Source organism: Monomorium pharaonis, chromosome 6, assembly GCF_013373865.1.
Source record: "Monomorium pharaonis isolate MP-MQ-018 chromosome 6, ASM1337386v2, whole genome shotgun sequence".
NCBI classification, from domain to species: Eukaryota; Metazoa; Arthropoda; class Insecta; order Hymenoptera; family Formicidae; genus Monomorium; species Monomorium pharaonis.
In genome coordinates this window covers 1,875,825-1,899,705 of record NC_050472.1, presented here as the reverse complement: position 1 = coordinate 1,899,705, position 23,881 = coordinate 1,875,825, and the positions used below count along the sequence as shown (strand labels likewise).

General features: G+C 37.0%; 2 protein-coding genes across 3 annotated transcripts in view; one reads left to right on the top strand and one right to left on the bottom strand.

Moving 5' to 3' along the window:
* The window catches only part of LOC105835684, a 58,580-nt gene that overhangs the window by 31,056 nt on the left and 3,643 nt on the right, over window positions 1–23,881 (top strand). Inside the window, exons 1-3 of one of the 2 annotated variants that reach the window (XM_028190545.2) lie at window positions 20,653–21,052; window positions 21,670–21,856; window positions 23,619–23,781. The exons of the other annotated variant lie outside the window; for it this stretch is intronic. Of the exons in view, the coding sequence (XP_028046346.1) occupies window positions 20,897–21,052; window positions 21,670–21,856; window positions 23,619–23,781 (506 nt within the window). The 5' untranslated portion in view covers window positions 20,653–20,896. Of the gene's footprint in view, window positions 1–20,652; window positions 21,053–21,669; window positions 21,857–23,618; window positions 23,782–23,881 lie in introns of those variants that run through there. 2 annotated transcript variants of the gene reach the window in all.
* Window positions 3,620–14,111, bottom strand: LOC105835683. The gene is made up of 4 exons (XM_012679169.3): window positions 9,089–14,111; window positions 8,601–8,788; window positions 7,617–7,724; window positions 3,620–4,750 (listed from the first exon to the last, which is right to left on the bottom strand). The coding sequence occupies exons 1-4, from the start codon at window positions 9,197–9,199 to the stop codon at window positions 4,615–4,617; spliced, it is 543 nt and encodes a 180-aa protein (XP_012534623.2). The 5' UTR covers window positions 9,200–14,111; the 3' UTR covers window positions 3,620–4,614.

Below are 23,881 nucleotides of genomic sequence, written 5' to 3'. Positions count from 1 at the left end.
CGTTCATTTCTCTGTTGATGCACCGGACTGTACGTAGACGCGATCGTTCGTGAGATGCGCCACATTTAAATCCGATCCGACGAGTACGAGAAATTTGCATACTGTCGTCTACGCTTAGCTGGTAGCGCATATCGAATCCCCGTGGCGTATGCTGATGGGGACATTAGAGGCCTTCGCAGTCGCTTAACGTCGGATCGCCTGTTAGCCTTCGAAGTCTCGAATGGGAGATGAGCGGTGAATCGACAATCAATGTCGTAAATAATGGTGTTCTTCTCAATTCGTTGAAAAATTGAGAGAAAATCTATCTCTGGGTCTCACTAATTATGAAGTCGACTAATTTAAATTGAGAGAGTGAAGAATAAAATCAATTCTCTCGTATACGAGAAACAATCGACACTTTTTTTCGATTCATTACGAAATTGATTTGGTCTGAAAGCCTATTTATTTTAATTAAATGTAAAGGCAACAATTTTTGTCGAATGTGATTTGTTTGATTCTCTTTGATTTTATCGCCACGTTTTGTGTTATCCAATTTTAACAATTTAAGTAAGATAAGAAAATATATCGATCGATTTTTCTTTCTAGTTTTCTTTATTTTTTACATAATATAACACGTTGTTATATTAATAAACTTCCTCCGATAAAATTATTGTATTATTCATATAACTGTACGGTGAAACATACATTCAACTTAAAGGGGGAGGATTTCTTGTTCATTGTCGGCAACACTTAGGAACCGACGCTCTTTCCGCAAACTCAATCCAATTTCTTCCCCATTCGTCACTTTCCCCATTTCTTCCCTGGTGAGAAAAACGTCGAGCGCCGGAAGCGACTAAGCGTGTATCTATCTGACGGATAAACGGTGACAGTATGTAATAATAAAATTAATGAATTTATAAAACATTAATTAAATCAGTAAGACGGACGTTGTCTTGGTGTCATAATAGGAATGAATGACAAGGTTCGCGAAAATTACCTATTTCTTGCATACCGGATTTGCCTCTCCAATACTCACGCTTATCTTATATAATTTATCATAACGTAATATGTACGTGAATGGCATGGAAGCTCCTTTGTGACATGAGCGTCAAGTGCCGGACAGCGTTAAATAAACGCAACATTTATTGGGCCAGATGCCACCTGACACAATAACGTGTCAAGTTTTATTAATTACTCGGCAAATCAATTATCGCCGGAGTCTCTCTTCCGAATTGTTTTGTCGAACGTGCACTCCTATCTAACCGCACATTACTCTTTATCTACATTGTCGCGACCAAGTTTTTCAATTAGCTGTCGAAGCTGTGTGTTTTAAACGACCGAACTTCCGAAACGCTCTCCGGGACGTACATAGACGGAGAGACGTGCGGACACTTCCTATCCGCGACGCTATTGCTCTTAGGGGCACCTCATTTGTCTCGCCAAACATCATTCATCGTGCGGGACGATGACGGAACATTTGCTCCATTGCCTCAGAATGGGCTATCCTGGGACGTCAGTGTCGCCTTGTATATGCATATATGTATTCTATATAGAAGAATATGTGAAAACCAAGCGACGAGCCGTGCACGGCGGCGATCATGTCGCGTATCATATTCGCGTGAGTCATCCGTCAAGATTATTTAGCATACTTCGCCCCCGGCGCGAGAAGCAGCGTCTCGTATTTCTTCCTTTTTCTTCCGCATCCCGATCACTCCAGACACACGAGAGGAAAGCTTCCAGAATGATGTACGTATTACCCCCACGAAAGGGTCGCAATTTATCCGAGGAACGTCTTAAAATGCTAATAAATTGAGTCGTATCTCGGAAATTGCAAAAATCAAATTTTATTTCCTGGAATCTTCGACAATAAAATGTCGAAATGGGTCTTTTTAGTTTTAGAGCCATGATCTGCGATAATCTGCTTCTTCCAATATTGTATAGGTACACAAAAAATGGACAAACTCTTCTATCTTTTCTTTCAAACAGAACTTTACTGTTATCTTTTGTCAAGAATACCTTGCTTTATTCTTATCCGTACGATCGCATTCTTTGATGAATACCGAATAAATTTTTCCTATCAAAGATTCTGTGGTCAAATAAAAATGCTCCCGATAAAATCACACAAGAAAGTTTTATTGAGCACCAAGGTCCTGCTGTGACCATTCGTTGACTTCCTCTTGATTTTTATTCGAACTTGATTTTGGTTCGGAAAGTAATTCAATTCTTATCATAACACAAATGTTACATTAATAACGTCGCTGTTACATGCTAGTAGGAATGTAAAGAATCGATGTGAAATGGGAATCATCGCTAACAGAGCGAGGAGAGATTTGTGATATTTATTGAATCAGAAGAGATCAATTTCGAATTATCGTGGTTTATGCACAATCGCTCGAATCACTCGAATAGACTTTAGCGATTTAATTAGCGATTGGCGCTGGACTCGCTTGAAATTTTCCGCGCGGATCAAGTTTGTTCGCGCATGAAGACGATATATTTTTCGTCAAGACTACGTCGACGGGAATGGGAATGTCAAGGAGACAGAAGAATGTCTTCGAGCCGTTTTCTTTCCACGCGAGCTCAACATTTACGACTTCGTAAACTTTTCGGTGGAGGCGCAAAGTTTTTCCCGGCAAGTGCGTTGTACGCGGGTTTTCTAAGGGCGCGCTCATGCATCGGGAATAACCTTATTTTTACACAATTTGAATACTTTTGTCGTCTCCGATGCGAACGCGTCTGTATACTATAATAAAGGCAGTTTTTATACTGATTTGATCGAACTGTGTAGACCAAATGTATTCCGTATCACACTGGAAATCAAGCGAAAGATGAGCGCTGTTCTTTCCCAGCTGAAAATGTATTTCATGCAAATCATCAAGATGTAGAGAATTTTAGAACTAAATATATGATGCAATTATATATTTTATATGTTACATCCATCTACGCGCGAGAAGATTGCATTGTGGATTGCGTCAACAATTTTATTGCCTAACTTTGTAACGTAAAGAAATTGACAGGGTACCGACAAAGAATAAAGAATATCGTTGCGTATAAACAATTCACGTGTAGAAGAGCACATTGCTTTTAAATTTCTTATACGAGACGAAAGTTTTCGTGAATTCAACGCTGTAAAATGCCCGGCTTTGCTTTTCAGGTGTCAGAATTCCCTGGACTTCTCTATCTATAGCAATTGTAAAATTTAGTGCATTTTTGGGAAACTTTGGATATAAAGTCAGAAATTTTACAGCGCGGTCCTCGGACTTTCGACGAATTTTCCTTGTGAAATTTTATTTCGCGCGAGTTATCGCTTGAATTATTGTCGCGAAACTTCTTCGTCGGCCAATATGTGGTTTTCTTATGAACTCCCCGAGCTATAATCCAGGAAAATGGAAAATTTAAAAACATTTGGCCTGAAAATCACTCACCGCACAAGTTTAAAAAAGACTTTGATTTATAAATTTAATAACTTCTTATTTTTGCATATTTAGAAAATGCAAGAAAACAAGCAAGAAAGAAGCACATTTTAAACATTTTTTATATTTAAAATCTTTGAAGTATGAGAAGAAATATATCATTTTTCAATTTAATTGTAAGCGGATCTTGGTGCTTAGTAATATTTCTGTATCAATTATTAAATACATTTTTTTATAAATTGCGTGCCAGTACGGATTGCCGGTAGTAATTATTATGACAAATTAATAGCACAACATATAATTATACAATTTATTTTGTTAAATTAATTTTAATTGCTTGAGTATTAGTGTTTGGCAAGAAAATTGCATTATGATATCGTCGTAGGGTATAATTTTTTCTCTGCGAGTTTTTTCCCCTAGCCTGCATTAACTCTAACGCGGCCTCGCTTAGGAGCAGATACGGAAGCTAAGCTGGAGAAATGTGGTAATAACTCTTATCCTTCGTCCATTTCAGATTTACGATCACATGGCAATTACGAGCGAGTATATAAATACATTCTCCCGCGATAATTCGATAATACGGCGTTTGTCGTTTCTTCGTTTCCGTTTCAATGTGCGGAAGGTTCTTATGTAATAAACTGCGAATAAACGATGAATGTACCCGTAGGACTCTTAGTTTGCTATCGTCGTGTGAGAGCAAAATAATGGTTTCCGTTCAGCGTAAAGCTTTGAGGATCTAATAACTTTGCGACGTAACAAGGGATAGCAGTAAAATCTTTGGCGTGGGAATATGGAACGAGATTATATAAAGAAGACTTTATTATAGACTTGTCAGTTAGTGTAGGAATATTGTACATGTTTAAATTTGAAAATTGGTCGCAAAAGAAAAATTAAGTTATAAATTATGAAAAGTTACTTTTATTTAAGAAAATTTCAAAAATGTATATTTTAACATAATCCTTTTTTATGTGTTATTTACAGTACGTACGTGTGTATGGCGAAATGTATCTGCATCTAGAAACAGAAAATTCTTGATTTCGTTGTTGGGCGATGTCTTCAAAGTTCTGGCTCGGTCCATGTTTCTATCCAGTGTAGAGTTTCTCTCTGTGAATTTCCGAGGTGAATTTCCAACAGGCACCGAGTCTATGTTTCCAACGGTGACGCAATTAGGCTGTTTACTTTGCGAAAGTGGCACGGTAAACTTGCGACGATTTTTCAGAGATCACGCGAGGACTCCAATCAAGTCGAAGAGTCCCAATGGGCATTGCGGTTGGTACTTGGAGCAGCTTCCATTGCGACCAACCAGTTCAGCCTCGACAACATCTCGCGGCAATCCCTCGTGTCTCGAAGTACTCGGTCTGCAAGCAAAATTCTCTTATATAATTAAATCACAGCAATCTCTCTGTCATCTTGCAGTACTTACATAAGAATTTCCTTCCGCATAAAATTTCCGACATTAAAATATATCTTTGTTTTGTTTAGAAATAATACACAAAGATTTTTAGAGGAAAACTAAATAAACATTTATTATAATTATAAAAATTTAATTTTACATATTCTGGTAATTAAGCGTTTACAAAGGTTTAGAGAATCTTAAGGATCCACGTTTGACACGCTTTAACAAGTATCTTATAATTATTATAATTATATTTTACATTGTAAGTATATTATAATTATTATATTAATTTAGTACGATCTTTCGACATTTCAGCGTTTCGGGGAAATTAGCCGAAAGCTTTCATCACGAGAGTGTACGTTCGATAATACATTGCGAATAATAAACCGAAGAAACATTTTTTCGTAATCACACGAACACAACCATCCGTTCTCATTTTTCGTGTTCAATGTTGTGAACAATGTAAACGATGGCCAGTAAAAATAACATTGGTATCTTGCATGATAATCGTCATTTTGAAAAAAAAACCATTCTAATTTTTATATTATTTTTTGTTACAGAGATAGGAGTTTTATTTCGCCTGCTTTTTGTCTTCCACTCGCTCTCTCCCCCGTCCCCCCTCTGATCTTCGTTTCTCACAATTCCGCGCTTCCTTGTCTCTCTTTGGGGGAGTATGCGAATCTCCCCTTCCCTTTCGATGAGAGACGATAAATCTTGAATATCCTGCGTGTTGGAAAACGAACCGAATGAAAAATATTTCCCTTCACAGTGATGTTTCGCGAACTTTTTTCCGGCCTCGCGGGAGTGAGAATGCATCCCAGGACGCGTCCTGGAATATCCGATGGGCGATATCGTTCCGCGCTTTTCGACCTCCGTTCGCTGGAGTGCCGGGCGTTTCGAAAAGTTTATTACTGGTTTTATTGAAATTTAAGAACGCCGCGCATAACTTGCGACTTCGTTATCTCGTATAGACCGATCAAAGTTATTTGGCATTTCTTGGCCGATGAAAATAATAAAAATACTCGCCTGTGCCAAATCTTTTCTACAAATTACAACGGAGAAATTTTTACCCGAGCATAGTCACCGTTGGGGTTTTTTACATCTCAGCGTCGAAAAAATAAAACATTAAAAAAATGGAGTAACTATTTTTTGGTTTATAGAAACGATGGAATTTCTCGTTATTTTGTATTGAGATATTATTATCGCATCTTATTTTTAACGTTCTGATTTTTTATGACTTGTTGTGATCAGCGGTTTCCCAGGAAGAATACTTTCTAGCCGCGGTAGTTTACGGAAAGAGACACGGAATCCCCTTGTAATTTCGCGTTTCTTTTGGCAGTCAAAAAGAGATGAGGATGCATCCTGGACCGAGTGTAATAACGCATCAACGTTACTAGGCAGCGTGGCACTAAGAACGAAACGAGCTTCCTTTGTGTTCTTTTTGGCTGTTCTTGCGCGGAGAGAAAGAGAGGAGAGGCTGACAGACGCGCATTGTCGTTATCATCGTTGGGATGCGACGATGCGCAGGGTTGCGTGTCTCTCGTGTCGGGATACAAAAATCTTAAAGAGAGGACGACCGTTCCCTTCTCGTTTGTGCGCCTCGCGCTCGCTGCATCTTTCGCCTCAGATCCGAAAAGGGTCGTTAGCAGAACTCGCCCTGATATCTAGTAGAAGTGGAGGCCCCGTTCGAGATGTCCGAGGGATTAAGAAACCTCAAGCGCGAATATTCTATATGAAAATTGAGAAATAGTAAAGCACATCCTTCGGCGAGAGTTTCAACTCATTTACATGCACTCGTTCTCAATGAGGCATGCGCTCATTTGCATAATATAACAAAAGCACGTAGGAATAGGAGCACGAAAGTCGGAGAAAGAGAGAGAGAGAGAGAGAACTCTCACACGTCGTTCCAGAGACGCGATACGCGATTCATTAATGCATTATGCGATTGTGCTCCGCACGTAGGGGACTTCTCGTTCGTTCGTCGCGGCGTGCGACAACGCTGACGACGATGACAATGTCGTTTTCGCCCGCGGGTCCGTGTCCTTTATTCATACGTTCCTGGTTAGAGAGCTTGTTCGCCCGCGAGAAAGGGGTCGAAGCCGAGCCGAGCGGATGCACAGTCTCTATAGTAGATGGGCGGGGATTGCTGCGAGGAGAAGCCAAATTTGCTTTTCTACGGCGCGTATCTACTCCAATTTGCAGCGCCTTGGAACGCCGCGTTTCCCGGGAAAAAAGAGGCCCGCGAGCGGCGTGGCGCTCCTATTTCTCTTTTCTTCTCTCTTCTTCTTTTTTTGCAGAAAAAGAGTAAACCCGCGTCTGCATCTTTTGGCCCGTTTTACGCGATGGTCGACCGAATAATACCGTGTAACGCATTGTGGGAGTGAAGATTCAACCGCGAATTTATAACCGAGATTTTTATAAGTTTCATCTCTGAAAACGACGTTGCGTGTAAATTGCTTGGTATATTCTTTTTCTAATAACAAGGAGATTGAGGCGGAATTATTTCTTTGCTATTATTAACAGGCTTTGAAAATGTAACTTGCTATAATGTTAAAGAACAGCCAAGAATTTCTGACATTATGAATATTTCCGTACGCAAAAGTTTAAAGCTTCTCTCTGAATCCTTCTGGTAACCAGAAATAACTTGCTTCTCTCTAGTGCTACGTGTAATTTACTTTTTTTAAAGAAAAATAATTCGAAAAACAGTTATACGGAAGAGGAATAATTTCAACCTTGTTGCTTCAACTGCACAGATAATGATACGAATTTATTATAAAGTTTCGGCTATTATCGCCATATATTAAGTTAATGCCAACAACAGAACTTACGTGAAGATCACGTGCATGATGTCGCCGATCAGCCCGTTATGCTGGAGCGGAAACTCCGAGGTCTCGCAGATTGCTCTCAGCAGACACTCCCTTCCGGAATACCCGGAGCTACGGCAAAGAGAGAAAAATCAAGGAGAGCTTACGGAGCGCGGCGGCGAGGAATCCGAGGGTGGTTGAGGGGGAAAAATCAGCGGAGAAACGAGAGAAGATCGCACGGCTCATCGTTGCGGCAACAACTGTTTACCTTGCGCTTTACGATTCTCTAAATACCGGATTGAAGGCTCGTACGCATATGTAATTCGTAGGTACCTATGTACACCCGCGTCGAGCAATGTAACGCAATTCCCAGATGCTCTGAATGCTCGTAAAATGGAGCTGGGAGTGCATTCGCCTCTCGAATCTCTCCGCTGATTTTCTGTTCGCTGCCGCAGCGTCTTGGCAAAACTTCTTGCCCCGCGTATGATCTGCGATCAACGTCGATTCGGGTTGCAATAATCGACGGCCCCGATCAATTTTATCGTGTCATATATGTCAATTGGATCATTTACGACATACTGGTTTTCAATGACGGTTGATTTTATCTATTTTGTCGAGACGCCAGCACGTATTGGTCGTCGAACATTGAACGAGAGAAAGTCAAACGCGATTAGAGATCGAAATAAGTTGATAGAAACGACGAAGTTTCGTGATAGCCAAGAATTTACAAAGAGAATTCGTTATCATTTGTAGCACGTGAGTGAGCGTTAGTCTTGTACTTTATTACTTTTTAATGATTGTATCCCTATTATTTAGCAGACAGCTGGATCGGTTGTTTTCAGTTTAAGAAAGTACAATATTAGTGTACGACGTTGTAGATTGGATCAAATCTTCGAATTTTTGATCAGACGAATATTGTGCGCGCGTAAGGTAACGCGGAAGTACAATATTATATCAGGGAAGGTTCACATGCGGTCGTAACGCACAGTTATTTGTTTGCAAACTTGCCTCTCGAATTTACTTTCGAAAACTCGATAGATTGTGGTTCTCTCGATATTTCGCTTCCTCCTTTTTACCTGCGTCCAGGGCTCGAGGTACGTTATGTTCGGTGGTAAATTGTAGTTAGCCTCGAAAAAGTACGATAGTGAGATCGAACTCAGAGGATCCTCGAGCGGCACCGCGATAGCGACAAAAATCTACAAAAGAAACGTTAATCACATAATCGCCGTGCAGTTTTACTTCTACATTGCACTCTCTTCGGAAATGGAAAAGTTTTAAGAAAATCTCACCTTTTTTTCCTTTTTTAAATTAAGTTTTTTCTCTTTTAAAATCAAGATTTTGATAAATAATAAAATGCTTTAAAAAAAGATATGTATATATATGTTTATAAAGAATTATACATGAAATGTATTAATATAGCACCATTTGCATGCAATCATTGCTTGCACAATTTATTGTTACAAAATGTTGTTAACAATATTTTTACATATACTTACACCCATATTACTGTTTTTTGGAAATGTTAGACTTCTTATAGGCCGATGCAAAATTTCCGCAATATCTGAGTTTGCCGTCTTTGATAGCCCAATGTGTGATGTCAGTGCCATATTAAGTATAAAAAGTCTACAATTTAAATAAATTCAGATAAAATATAATAATAAATTTGTTACCGAGATAAGCAACTGAATTATTATAGTATACTGTATATAAAAAAATACATTTATACAAATATATATTTTTTTTTCGATATTTTATCTTGCAATAATCACATTTTCATTTTGTGAAAAAATTAAAAAATTAGATTAATATTAGCTAAGTTTATTTTAGTCAAATATTTACGTAATAGATTTGAGAAAAAAAATCGTCAAACTTACAAGATCTTCTCTGACTGACAACACATGATAGCTGGCAGTTTCAATCCGCAGACTTCAGAACTTTGCACTGATTTTAGCCGAAAGATCACTTTGCGACATCGTGATATGTAGAACTTGTCTGTAGACGTTATTCTGTACAGTTATAACTGACGAACGTTAATCTGACGTGCACACGAAAACCTTTTTGTATTAATTAGTCTGCCATTTCCTCGAACAGGATATTGATCCATCAAAAAGCTTATTATTATTGCAATAATCTTTAAAATTATCACAAATATTAAAATGAAGGGAGCTTATTTTTGACAATTTTTGTAAGAATTTATTGAATCTGCATCGTCAAATCGCGAAGTCATAAATTTATTTCAAGAATTCCAGCTATTTTTTTATATTCAAAAGTATATAATAATATTTATATATCCTAATCCTTTAATTGAATTTATTCAAAAAGATCATGTTTTTCCTTTGTTGATATGGAGTACCAAGTAGCGACAAATTATCCGTGTTATCGTCTCCGTAGTAAATATTAGCTTAACGTTTCTCGACGCGTCTCTTGACACGAAGAAATGACTTGCGAGCTTTAGCACCAAGCGCCTAATTAAATTTGCACAGGTATTTTTCGGGTTTTGGGATTTGCTGAAGGGCGGGCCATCATCCATGATTCTCGACACTGAAACGCAATTATGATTTCTCTCCTACAATACGTCAGACTTTGCTCGACAGCGGAGCGGTCGCGATTAAAAAGATCCGAAAATGCGACTTTGCGTTACGCGAAGATAGTGCAGCTGCGGCTTAAACCGCGCGTATATAAATGAGCCCATCTTCCCCGCGTGGCCACAGCGGATTACGCTCGCTTTTAATTTCCTTCCCCGTTTTATCTCGCTTTTATTTTTCTTTTGTTTTGCGCGTCGCGTCGCATCGTAACGCGTCGAAGAGCGATTTCCGCGCTCGCGCGGCGCAAAAGCGCCGGAATCGCGGGACGACAATGAAGCGCATAATACGCGGCGAAGCCGCGGGGAAGCGGTGCGGGTAATTAAACGCGGCGTGGCTTAATGAAACGCAACGAATGCGGAGTCACGTATTTTTAAGGGACGCGATTAACGTTCGCGTCTCCGCGCCGCAAAGATAAGCGTCGCGGGAACATAAAGCGGCGGATTTATGCACGAACGCGGGCTAATTGATGCAAACGTATTAGTCCTCTGTCGCGAGTCACTACAAAGATATAAAGCGGACTGCGCACGTAACGTTGTGAGGATCGTCGCAACACTAAGCGCATTCCATCGTTTTCATCGATTTTTTAATTATCTTTTTATTACAATTACTTGATTAACGAACGAGAATGTAATTATCCACAAATATTATCGCACGAAGGATATCTGGCAAATATATCTTCGAGTCTTTTCGGATGTCGAGTGTTGATCCGTACGTAACCGGAGGATAAACACGGAATATTAATGAAGATGTGATTAATTCCTGTCCTCTCTCTGAGATGATTAATTATCCGTTAGATTATTAGATATTCGTAGTTATTAGATATTCGTAGAAGAGATTGAGATGGGATGTTCTAGGATGCTGTCAGGATATACGCGTGGGCTTCCTTTGCATACGTTTGAAACATATTTATAAAAAATATGCTTTTACGATACCAAAGGTGCTACATCCGAAAAAAGTTAGTCAAATAAAATTAGTCGAATAAAATTAGTCAAATAAAGTGGCCTTAATTTTTCGCGAAGGATACATTAGTCGCTATTTTGCGAAAATGAGCAGAAAAACATTGAGTTACAAATAATTTTTAGTGCCATAAAATTTTTTATAGTAGCAGAATTTATATAAGCAGTTTATACTGCGGTATTTTGATAAAAATAAGGTTTGCTCGAATATAATATTTACGTGTAAAATAATAACATAAAATATATTTAATGTAACATGAGAGTACCGTAAAATAACGTGAGAATAAGTACATTACATTACAATATGTTACACACGGATGTTTTTGAACAAAACAATGATAATTTGCGCTAAAATGTTAAATGTCGGTAAATAAAGCTTATCTAAATTCTGCATAATAACGTATTCTATTTATAAAACTTGGAAATTTTTGCATAGTTGCGTTTGCAAATAGTAAAGAAAAATTAAGGCTACAAGAATTTCTTGCTCGAGGTGCATTCCTTAGGTAGCAGTCGGTAAAATGCGATGCCGAAAAGTTTTGCATACGACTATCCAGCTTAAGATCTTTGTTCGCGTTTTATTATTATTTCTTTTTATTGGCGATTGTTTTCATCGTGATGAGAGAGATTGACGGTAGAGATTGGAACTATCGGAATTTTTCTATCTGCTTCCGCCGCAGTTGAGAGCAGCTGAGAAGAAGCATTCGATGCATCTTCAGCTTTCAGTTTGCACTTATTCAAAGCGCGCTGATGTGAAAACTAACTTTTATCATAATAATTGTCTAAATCATTTCTGTTCGATCTGTCGCTGACGGACCTGACGTTTGAATAAATTTAACTTCTTCTCTGTTCTGTCTTTAAAGCTCGTGTTTTTACTACGAAATTTTTTGCGCCGATAAGATAAATTTACCACGGCATCGTTTTTTAACGCGCGAGCGAATTGTTTGGATTACGTGACTGACCTGGTATAACAACTGTGTGTATGCGCACTCTTCTTTTCCTCCTTTCAATTCCGTAATAATAAAAAATAATTATAACATTTTCGAAGAGCAATATTGGATACAAAGAGATTTTAAGAAAAGAATTTCGCGCTCCAGAACATGTATAGTTTCTATTTTTGAAAAAGCATGAATTCTGAAAATTTCATATAAATTACGGAAGCATTTTTGACCAGAAAGTTCGTTGTATGTGAAAACCTGGTTCTGTGCTATTTCATGGGGCAAACCGCTGCCATAATGCGCGGTTTTCGAGTTTACGGTATTTCATTTAAGCGACACATCTCCACCTCTTCTTTTTTTTTTCGTCCTTTTGCTAACGGCAGTCGTACGTTTCCAGTGGCGACGACCGAATGGCTGTTTACCGCAGATGTTTCGCTCTTTTTACGAGGTGAACTCTTCCAGCGTCCAGGGTTTTTCCACATTTTCGCCCGGAAGGAACCTCTGCTAGTTCGCGGAACGATTTTCTCGGATGGAAGTCAATAGAAACACGTACTGTTGCGCCGCTAATGCCAATGGGTCACTCGTCGTGACAATGTGTTGTCACACGACCTTTTTTACGATCCACATAACATTAATGCACGTTGAGGAGGGTGTTATTGTCGCCATCTTACGACCAGTTCTTTTTTTATGACCGAAGAAATTTGGCTTGACGTTGATTTGAGAAAGATTCGAAGGGTATCGAATGGGCTAGAATGTAGTAATCGTAAATATAGTCTCAGAAATATGTGCAGAGCAGATAGAGAAAGTCAGATTTGTTTAAAAGTAATTCTTCTGGTATAAATCGGTATACGTATTTAGTATGTGTTTAAAACTTAATTGGTACTTTCTACAGATGGATTGGTAATTTTCTAAATAAGGATAGTTAATTAAACATCAAAAACAGTAATTAAAGCTGAACAAGTGTAAAATTCTCAAAATCTTTATTTTTTAAATTTCTTTTTCTTATCTTCTTTATATACACAAGATATTTATATGATAATACGTCTTAATTACACGTAACATTTATGGTTACATGTTATATTTATATCACATTTCCAGATCTCTTACATTTTTCATGTCGATCACATCGTAAACGCGAGGAGCTTTTAAGAGTCAGCCGTGGGAAAGTTTTCGCGCTGAACCTTGTTGCTGCCGTTTCTTTTCACAACATTTAACTAGTGTGAAACAGCTCCATTTGTCCCGGGTGCTTTTCGAGTCCTTTCCCTTTTATTTGCATGTAAATTACAACGCGACGCAGCATCTCTATGCACAATGCTGTTATCGATGATGTAGCGTCTCTAAGACGAGGCCTATTTGCGATACGCCTCGTCTGCGAATTTTCACGGTGAATCCTTTCAACAAAGGACAACGGGTTCCCCGGAGAGCTGTTACGCACGCTTCTCGACGCCATCGACGGCCCGCGAGGAATACAAAATCTTGCTTGAATCGAAGAGAGTGCCATGTCGCTGAGAAGATCGGTAGAAATACACGCGCGGGAGATGTGCACACCTTTATCCGGAGAATACGAGTACAATCCGCTCGATCGAATTCGAGTACAATCGGCTTCGCCAAGCTGATCTGAATGGTTATTTCAAATTTCGCGAATTTTTCACTTAGAAGTTTCTTTCGCCGTTTTCAACTATTAACACAGCGTTGATGAAAATAATCTGGCAATTTTTGTTTGTAAATTATACTTTATGATGGTTTACAGTGCGTAAAGGTTTATAATTTACTTACTAGAGTTTAAAAATTGATTTTTAAAAACGCAATTTTATCAATTAATTTTTTCTAACTTTTATGAAAGTAAAATATGTGCTATTGCAGTAAAAATTTTTCTGTTTTAAAATGTAAAGTTAAAAGGATTAAATAATGGAAGGATGAGTAAAAGGAAAAATGTTATTCTGAATTCTGACGGGAAGATGATCTAAAGTGTGAGGTTTAAGAGAAAGAGAGTGAGAGATAGAATTATAAACTTTATTTTTTTTTTTATAAAAGTGAAGATTTTGTAAGTCATTTTCCATTTTTAACTATTACTAATCAGTTTTGGTTTTTAAAAATAATTTTTAATATATGTATATTAAAGATCACGAAAATTAAAATAATGAAAGAAAGAGTGTACATACATACATCGCGAATACTTGTGTAGAATCGTTAAAAACCGTGCGATCGAAGCGGATTTGTCGCCTCCGTTTCCTTTGGACATGCTGACATAACGTGAATAAAATTCAACGGGTTAGGAGTCTCTTCGGATCGCTATTGTCCGACAAAGGGGACCCGCGAGTCTACGAACCCAGTCCTCACAAAAACGCGTACAGTCGTTCTCCTGCATAATTTATAAGGGAAAACTTCGTAGAGGAGGTGACAAAATTGCCAAGTAAAATGCACGATGTTCACCTGTCTACCTTTCGTTTCCGATCGCTTCGCGAAGTTCTCCCGGTCGGGTTTCGTCGGCGCGACCTTTCCATTCGTTAAAACCGTAATTTCTACGAAACTTTCTTTACATCGCGCGAGATGCGCGTCCCCTTTTTCCACTAGGTCAGCGCGAGGGGAAAAAGAGGACGATCCACTTTTTTTTACGACGGGCGAAGACAGCGGTGCGTTAAATCTTCAGCGGAGCGTTTTTCGGGGTCTTTTCCGCCCCATGCCGTACAGGCGGCTCATAAATTATGCCGGATTAATGCCTCAATGAAAGTTTCCATGATTCTTGAACCGGCATCAGCGATCTCGAGCCGAGCCGGCTGTCTGTTCCTTTTATGAATTAAACATTGACGTTTTTAACCTTCGATAAGGCTAAAAACAAATGTCGCGCGCGGAGACCGTCGCGCCGCGCATTTGCTTACGATTTATTAAATACCACCAGCTTTTTTTAGCACTCCTCTCCGTTCTCAGCTAGTCAGTTCATACATTATAAAGTAAAATCTAGCAGAAGTGACGCAACTTGACTTTTACAGGAATATTGATTTTGCGATATGTACGGGGAAATAAATGCATAAAGTAAAAATAATGATAATTAGATGTAGACGGAGTTTTTTAACGCGCGGCATATGAATTAATACAGCGCATTTTAATGAAATAAAATTTTGCCCTTTCAATCTCGCACTCAAAATTATTTGTAGAACTAAAATGTTTTTCGCGTAATTAAAACCGTTTGAAAAGTATTTCGCGAAACATCTTACAATTAGTTAGTTCATAAATAAATTTGTTAGCAAGAGCTGAAGGATTTCCACTTATGGAACTCGTTTCTGAAAAAGTCCGTGACCCTTGGAGTTTAATTCGATGTTATTTTTGATGTGATGAGCTCCGAGTCATTTAAACCGGCTATTTTCCGCAGAGAGAGAGACATGTCACGAAATAAAAGTGCAGGCACTGTAATCTCCGGAAGATGACCGCAGAACGTTGTAATTTTAATCGCGCGACTCTGATGACGTTGCATGCATGCATGCGCGGCGAAAGGGATAGAGCAAAGAGAATCGAAATTGCGACAACCGCCGATTTCTGTCTTGCGCATACACATACATACACACACATATACGCCGAATCGATGAAAAATTGATGCACTGTAGATAAGACGAACGTTATGAATTGTTTCCTGGGATTTGACATTTGACATGAGGAGAAGAAACTTTTTATTCTTTAGATTGATTTTTTAGTCGACCTGTGCTGCTTTAATCAACGTGTGCTCTGAAATCAATTTTATATATATATAGCAATTTATTTCACGTTTTTCTTCAGGAGGAGAATTTGTTCTTAGAATTTACACTCAAAATCATGATAGTCGTGGGACAACGTGGACCTCGAAGAATTTTACTTTTAGTAAAAGTTTTATGGAAGTCTCATGGCACCCATAATTTTAAGGATAAATTTTAAAAGGAAATTCTCTCCGTGTACAAGAAAACAAGAGGAAAATTGAAATGTCAAGGAGTTTAGTAATTTGATACAATTAGAGGATAACAATTACAGAAGAATTGCGATATTGCCTGTGGTATATTTCTATATAATTACAACTTCTAGTAATGATATATAGATTCTATTGTAATTGCTCAGGCAATGCAATCTTTTCCCAAAGGTGCTTACCAACGTGCGATGCTTTTATGAAGAGTTTGCCCAAGAAAGTTTACCTTAAGTTTTGCTCTCTCGAAAACCTGCGCCGCTTAAAACCTCAACTCGCGTTTCGTTTACGTTTGAGGCGTCGAGAATATTCCGTTGTATTGGGAAAAGATAAATGATCCTCGGAGTAGAGCTCGCGTCGCTGGAAACGTTTCAAGCTGGAAAAAGTTTCAATCGTTTTTCTTCCCATTCGTTTTCTTTGATTCGGCGCGGCGAGGAGGATATTTACCAAGTTAGTTTTCTTCCTTCTTGCGATTATAGGATTTTATATGATTGCTTATGAGGAAATATTAGGCACTGTTCGCTCGATGCATTTGGCAAAGAAATACGCTTCACTGTAAATAAATCTTGTCTATGCCAAAAACGAAAGCTTCGATCAATTTTTCATTGGTATCAACGAAATACAGCAATACTTGCAGATACCAAGAGACATATATTTTGTCTCTTTCTACAAAGAAAATTTAATTTAAGAATGTTTAATATTTAATTTTATTTAAGAATATTCCATTATTTATGGGCTACAAAAATTTGATTATATAGCTGCAATTAATAGATTTAAAAATAAATTGGAATATTAATATTAAAATCAAGGATTAGTTAAAGCGTGGAAGAACGCAAGATGAGTGGGCGGGACGCTCGAATTCAAGAGGTAGGAAAAATAAGCGCGGATAATCCCCGTCAACATCGTTTGCCGTGGTTATAGAATCGAGCCTTACTTTTCCTTCACCATTATGAGATTTTCTGACGTCAGCTATCCGCCGTCTGTGAAATGCGCGGCATTAAACTATTCGTTTCCCGAGCACAGAAGCCCGGTGGATTGAAGACAGTTTTCCGCGGTGAGCTCATCGGGCTTGCACACCGAGTTTTTCGATAATCACCTTTCATAACCACGTTTTCTTGGTTGCCTTTTTTCACCCTACTCTCCCGGTGACACGTCCCGGCGATATCACCGTATCAACTACAATTAACCTCACAGGAAAATGTGCGAGGGGAAAGTATATTTCATACAAGGTGATCGTTAGATACTCTAAAAGATTTTTAATAATTTTCATCTCTCCCCCACACACACACATATTAATTCAAGATGAAAATTTTATATGACTATATAGTCTGAAACGGTTTATTGTTAGTTTCAAAGATACGGAGTGTCAAAGAAAAATTAAATTAATGGAAAAATTAAAAAAAACTGTTCAGGTGTGTGTGTTAATGAAACCTTGTGTATGTTTGAAAAATAGAAATATGAAAACTTGAGGCTATACATTTTTTGTAAAAAATACAATTTTTGTTTGTATGAAAAATTTTATCTTAAAATCTTCTAAAGTACTTAACAATTACACTGTATATTTATCTTTCTATTATGCAGAGTAATTTCTTAACGCGTTGGAAAACGCAAATGAGCACGTCGTGTACGTCGGGGTGATTTGCCCTGCGAGACGCATCGCTTTCCGCGTTCCCGTTTCTTCTGGAGTCATTCGCTCGGGTACACTTTACGCCAGACAGAGCGCAGATCGTATTATCAGCAACGGGCATTTTTAATATCGAGCGAAAAACGGCGAAGACGTGCTGCCGGCCACTTGTTATTACTAGCCGCTTCGATATTAACGATAGAGCGATCGTTGACCCAATCCCTCGCGGGGCGTGGCAAGAGGATACTTCGAAAGTAGGTCGACGAGCGCAGCTTTTTTAAATAGCGAGCTTTTCACGATCTCGAGCAACTTTAATCTCGATCATTTTTCAATACCTATTTATCGAATATGGAAATTTATATCCAAACATATCGTTCGTATAATTACAGGGAGAGAACTGCTTCGAGCATAAATTTTAACGTTGCATAATATACATCATATTACGTGTTAATTGGATATTATTACGTGTTTGTGCAAGAATTGACATGAACTTGTGCTTTTTTTTATTAATTCTTTAGTACTCGACGTGTGTGAAGTTAGCATCTCATAAAAATACTGCAGAATTACTTGCATCCAGCATAGTTCTACAGTTCTTGATAGGTTTCAACAATAGTTCCGTTGAATTACCTATTTTAATTAAATTTTTATAAATAAGATGCTAACTTCCAAAATTACATAATAGCATCTCATCGTATTTCGAATATATGACCACAGAGAAGACTAAATCTATAGAGTTCTATCGTTTAGAGACGTTCAATAATTCTGATGATTAAATTAATAAAAAAAAATTTTTTGTTACAAAACATACGTATATATGCGTATACGTCTGCGCACGTGGATTTGGTGTAACTGGCATCTAAGATAGACAAAATTAATTAATTTAAAAAATTTAGAAAGTATTTTTCAACAACTATCTTGATGGAAAACTTGTATTTATAGGTCTAGACATGAGATGCTGGTCGAATATCGACAGTTCTATTTATTTTAACGCAGTTCTCATATAGTTCCGGACGCGTACAATAATTTTCTAAAAAGTTCCGGTGATATAATTAATTAAAACATTTTTTAAACAATTATTTTGCTCGGAAAACTTAAATTTTGATGGCTAGACGTGAGATGCTGGCCAAATATTGACAGTTCTATTTCTTTTAACGCAGTTTCCATATAGATACGGACGCGTACATTAATTTTCTAAAGAGTTCCGGTGATATAAATAATTAAAACATTTTTTAAACATTTATTTTGTCCTCAAAATTCAAATTTTTCCCGGGAGAGACGGGGAGAGACCGGGAGAGATCGGGAGATACCGGGAGAGACGGGGAGAGACGGGAAGAGACCGGGAAAGATCGGGAGAGACGGGGGGAGACCGGGAGAGACGGAAAGAGACTGGGAGAGACGGGGAGAGACCGAGAGAGACGGGTAAAGACCGGGAGAGACCGGGAGACACAGAATTTCACGTCTAGCCCTCAAAATTAAAATTTTTCGGGCAAAATAATTGTTTAAAAAATGTTTTAATTAATTATATCACCGGAACTCTTTAGAAAATTATTGTACGCGTCCGTATCTATATGGGAACTGCGTTAAAAGAAATAGAACTGTTGATTTTCGACCAGCATCTCATGTCTAGACCTATAAATACAAGTTTTCCATCAAGTTAGTTGTTGAAAAATACTTTCTAAATTTTTTAAATTAATTAATTTTGTCTATCTGAGATGCCAGTTACACCAAATCTACGTGCGCAAACGCATATATACGTATGTTTTGTAACAAAAAATTTTTTTTAATTAATTTAATCATCAGAACTATTGACAGAACGTCTTTAAACAATAGAACTCTATAGATTTAGTCTTTTCTGTGGTCGTATATTCGAAATAAGGTGAGATGCTATTATGTGATTTTGGAAGTTAGCATCTTATTTATAAAAATTTAATTAAAATACGTAATTCAACGGAACTATTGTTGAAAAACCTATTAAGAACTGTAGAACTATGCTGGATGCAAGTAAGTCTGCAGTATTTTTATGAGATGCTAAACTTTGAGATGCTAACTTCACACATGTTAGTACTCGTGCGTTTTTGTTACATATTATTTAAAAAAATCATTTCAATAATATTTTTATTTCTTTGTGCATTGGATTATTAACAAAAATTATACACGACTTTCTCTCGAAAACATCGCTTTTGCACTATATTCGTAAATTTATGAATCAATTAAAGTACGTTTTTTTAAATATCTAACATTAACTTACTTTAAGTTTTGAATTAAATTTTATTAAGGGAAACACTGAAATATTGGAAATTGTTTGAAAAACGTAAACTTGGTACTACCTTGTTATTTGAATTGCTAATATATTTAAATTTTTTCGATAGTAAAAAATACGTTTGGAAAATATAGAATTTAGATTTGTAAAATTAAAAAAATGAGAAATAAGATAAATGCGCTATAAAAATTTATGATATGAATCAAATAAAATTTGTCAACTTTAAACTCAAATTTAATTACTAAATCAGATTACTTAGAATACATCGATATATTAAATGTACATAATGTACATAATGATAGCTTTTTCGAATGCTTATAAATGTTACTTGCAAACATCATCGAGTCTTTAATTCATTGTTTCTTGATCAGGATGAATAATACATTTTTATTCATACAGCAGAATTAATTATAATAAAACTTCTGCACGCGCTTCAATCTTATTAACATCCGTTCTTCAAATACATAAGAACATTTTCCGCTGTGATGCAGTTCACATTGATCCGCTTAAATCGTGAGAATTCGCATTTGAACGAGCTGTTCGCGCAAATTTATTGAGTTGTCAGTAATCAAAACCCTTTCAGAGCGATTACGTCACTGAGATTAATTACGAGATTAACTGCGGCGTCAAATGACCGCGACGCCACAACGCTCAAATTCATTATACATACGAAGAGAGAGAGAGAGAGAGAGAGAGAGAGAGAGAGAGAGAGAGAGAGAGAGAGAGAGATTTAAATATTTTCACACTTCGAGAAATATTAATAAAACTGTATAACATTTTTATACATCTTTAATGTATCTTCATATATTTTTAAATATTTTTAAAAAATAATTATTTCTTATATATATGTATTGTAGTATCCGGTCATATTATCGTATATACCTCGCAAAGTTAAAGCGCTTCCGTTCACTTAACTCGCGGTGGCAGACTAATTAGCGCTATTAATTGCGATAATTGGCGCGTTCGACCGCTTCAACCGAGAGACGCCAAATCGTCAGTCCCAACGGTGCTCAAGAATGCGAATCCCTCGTATGTTCTCACTAGCCATTTTGTGTGTCTACCTTCATGATATTTATGCCGCCACTTTATCTCAAAGTAGCGGCTGGTTTGCGCGCGATAAGAGATACCTGGTGTATCCGCCACCCGGAGACTATGCTCCAACGAAAGTTCAGGTATGTACAACAGTTCACAGGTTCCAAAGGTGTTCTTAAACAAAACAAATAAGCTCGCATGAAAAATCGCGGTTAAACCGTTAAATAAAAAAGTACAAAGATTTATTTTTTTTTTTTTTTTTTAGTAAGTATTATTTATAGCGGTTATGTTTTTAAATTGGATTTTATTTTTCTTTGACAAACTGACTGCTATATATGTTAAAATCACTAAATTAAAATTGATATTAAAATTAGAATTAATTAATTAGGATTGCCCAATGTAATCAGATATTAGAGAAACGTCTCAATTTTTTATTTAGTTCAAAAGCCATTAACAAAGTTTACTTGACTTCAAAATTAAATAAAGGTTAAATAAAAATCGGCCTCTTATCACGTTATTCGGATCGTTTTGTACAATCTCGATGGCGGACGACATGTTTGATGGAGGATTCGCGATATCGGCTATTCGAATCACAGAGTTTCGGGACATCCATTTTCCGATCTAATTTCGTGTGGTTGAACCTCGATCGCTGGCAGCACTGAAGGGCCGGGGATGAGGGGAAGGGCGGGGGAATGATTCGATCTCTGGTTGTGGCAAACGATCGATGACACCTTCCTATATTTGAAAACCGTTCTAGTTAATCCTCGGCCTCGGTTTACCCATGGAAGTTGACGTCAGCATGATTATCGGCTACGTGATGAAATTTAATTACGTCCTGCCCTATAACGCCTCGTACTTGACGGATCCATACGTTCGTTATGACAGATCGATCAACCGCCATGTCGAGCCTGATGGAAATGACGCCTCTCCGCCAAATGCGAAAGGTATCATGTTCTTTACTTGCGCGACATGTGAGATTAATTGAAGCTATTGTCCGTTCAGAGAGCTTTTCCGCTCGACTTGCGTCAGGAATAAAATAATCTCTCGAATCATTATTCACATGGTTAATCCGTAGTATTAGGCGGTAATAATTTTGTATGAATTAATTAATTGACGCTATTGTGATAGCCTTCCACCCATTCAGAGGGTCTTCACTCACACGTATATTTAATGGTATTTGAAATCATTGTTCAAATTATTGAACTCGTACTGTTAATCGGAATTTCTGTTACAGAAAATTTCTCTTACAGAATATTATCAAATTATCAGGCCATAAAGAGTTTTATTTTGCTATTGATGTTTAATATAAGATATTTGTTGTGTAACTCGATCGTTTAAAGATTATTACATTTTTTTAAAATAGGATGGTATATTTTTATATAATAATCTATTTAATATAGTAATCTATTTTTTAATAATGTAGTTTATTACTACATTAATAAAAATATGCTATCCAATTTTTAAAAATGTTGATATAATCTCGAAATCTTGTAAAATAATAAACATGGAAGTAACTTCTTATCATAACATTTGCCTCAAAACAACTCTTTTTCTTTTGATATTTTGGCATATCATTAATTACAACAGAAATATTCTAGATGATTGAGTTATAGGAAATACACTGCATATTAAAGCTATTATATTAATATATTAAACGTTTTACCGATATCATTGTATAGATATCATTCATATATATTTAAAAATTGTTCATATTTTATTTAAAAATAATAAATACCATGATCTCATCTGAGGATTGGAATAAAATAAGAAAAAAATCATCGATTCTGTTATTGATTACGCTTAGACAACTTTTAATCAGAGTGAAGCTATCGAATTGATGCAGTGACAAAATAATGCGTTTAAAAGAAAAAAAAAAACGTGAGACATTGTGTAAGAGACAGCGTTAACAAGATGCATTGAGAGGGTTTCGAGTGGAATTCCGTCTTTCGAAATCTTACGAGTGTACTCGGGACTCGAGGAGCAAGGAACTTAATACAGAGATAAGACGAAGATCCTTTTTCTTTTACATGTTAATAAGCCTACTTTTGTTGTGTGGCCTGTGTGCTTATATTCTGGCACAATAGACGTTAATTCTGCTCCTTTATCGAAGGATTCTCCCTCTCTCTCAGTCTCTTTGATCTCGTTAATCCATCGTAGTCTCGATCCTTTTTTTTCGCTGTATTTCTCCTTACGCTGTATCGGATTCATAATGACTTGTAGCGTTTGATCTTTAGATACTTGACGGTCTTTGAGGATATTTTCCGAGATATTAAGCGGCACTGATGCAGCAAGAAAATATAATAATGGTTTAAAGAAAGAAACGAAAGAAACGAATATTACATTTAACCATAAGCTTACATTACATTCTGTGTTCAAAGAATTTCAATCTTAGTGAAAGGTTTATAAAACATAAAGGCAATATTTATTTATTTTTAAACATACATTTTGTTAATTAATTAAAAAAAAAATTTTAATAGTAATTACAAAAATGATATTGTTATATAATTAAATAATCTGATAGGTATATCTTTTGGTGGATAAATTTAAAATCTGAAGTAAATGTTTAAGATTGGCACATATTTGTGAACGCGTCTAGATATTTTATTTTTAATAATCTTAATATTATTACATATTTATAATTGTACTGTATATTTTGTGGCATATACATTTTATCCGTGTTTCTATTATTATTTTTTCGACATGAAGCGACTTTGATATCCAGATGGGAGTGTTACGAAATCCTCGAGTCGACCTTCGAGTCTATGCGTTCGGGAAAAGCTTGCCTTTTGAAAACCATTTGCGAAGCCGCGGCTGTGCCTTTTAGACGGAGCCATACTCTGACTGCGCAGCTCGCCCATATTTTCCTCACGTAAGCGTTAATCCGAGCAAGTAGTCTCTTAGACTAATCTTTAGCTAAGCCCAGAATAGCTTTGCGATTAAGGAACTGTTACATTTGCCGTACCATTGTC

What these genes read in the sequence shown, in the direction of transcription:
- LOC105835683 (XM_012679169.3), bottom strand. Translation starts at nt 9,199, where the DNA reads ATGGCACTGACATCACACATTGGGCTATCAAAGACGGCAAACTCAGAT. An exon ending in CAAAAAACAGTAATATGGGT is followed by an intron (nt 8,789 to 9,088) that starts GTAAGTATATGT and finishes TTTCTTTTGTAG; the next exon opens with ATTTTTGTCGCTATCGCGGT. An exon ending in TTCGAAAGTAAATTCGAGAG is followed by an intron (nt 7,725 to 8,600) that starts GCAAGTTTGCAA and finishes TCTTTGCCGTAG; the next exon opens with CTCCGGGTATTCCGGAAGGG.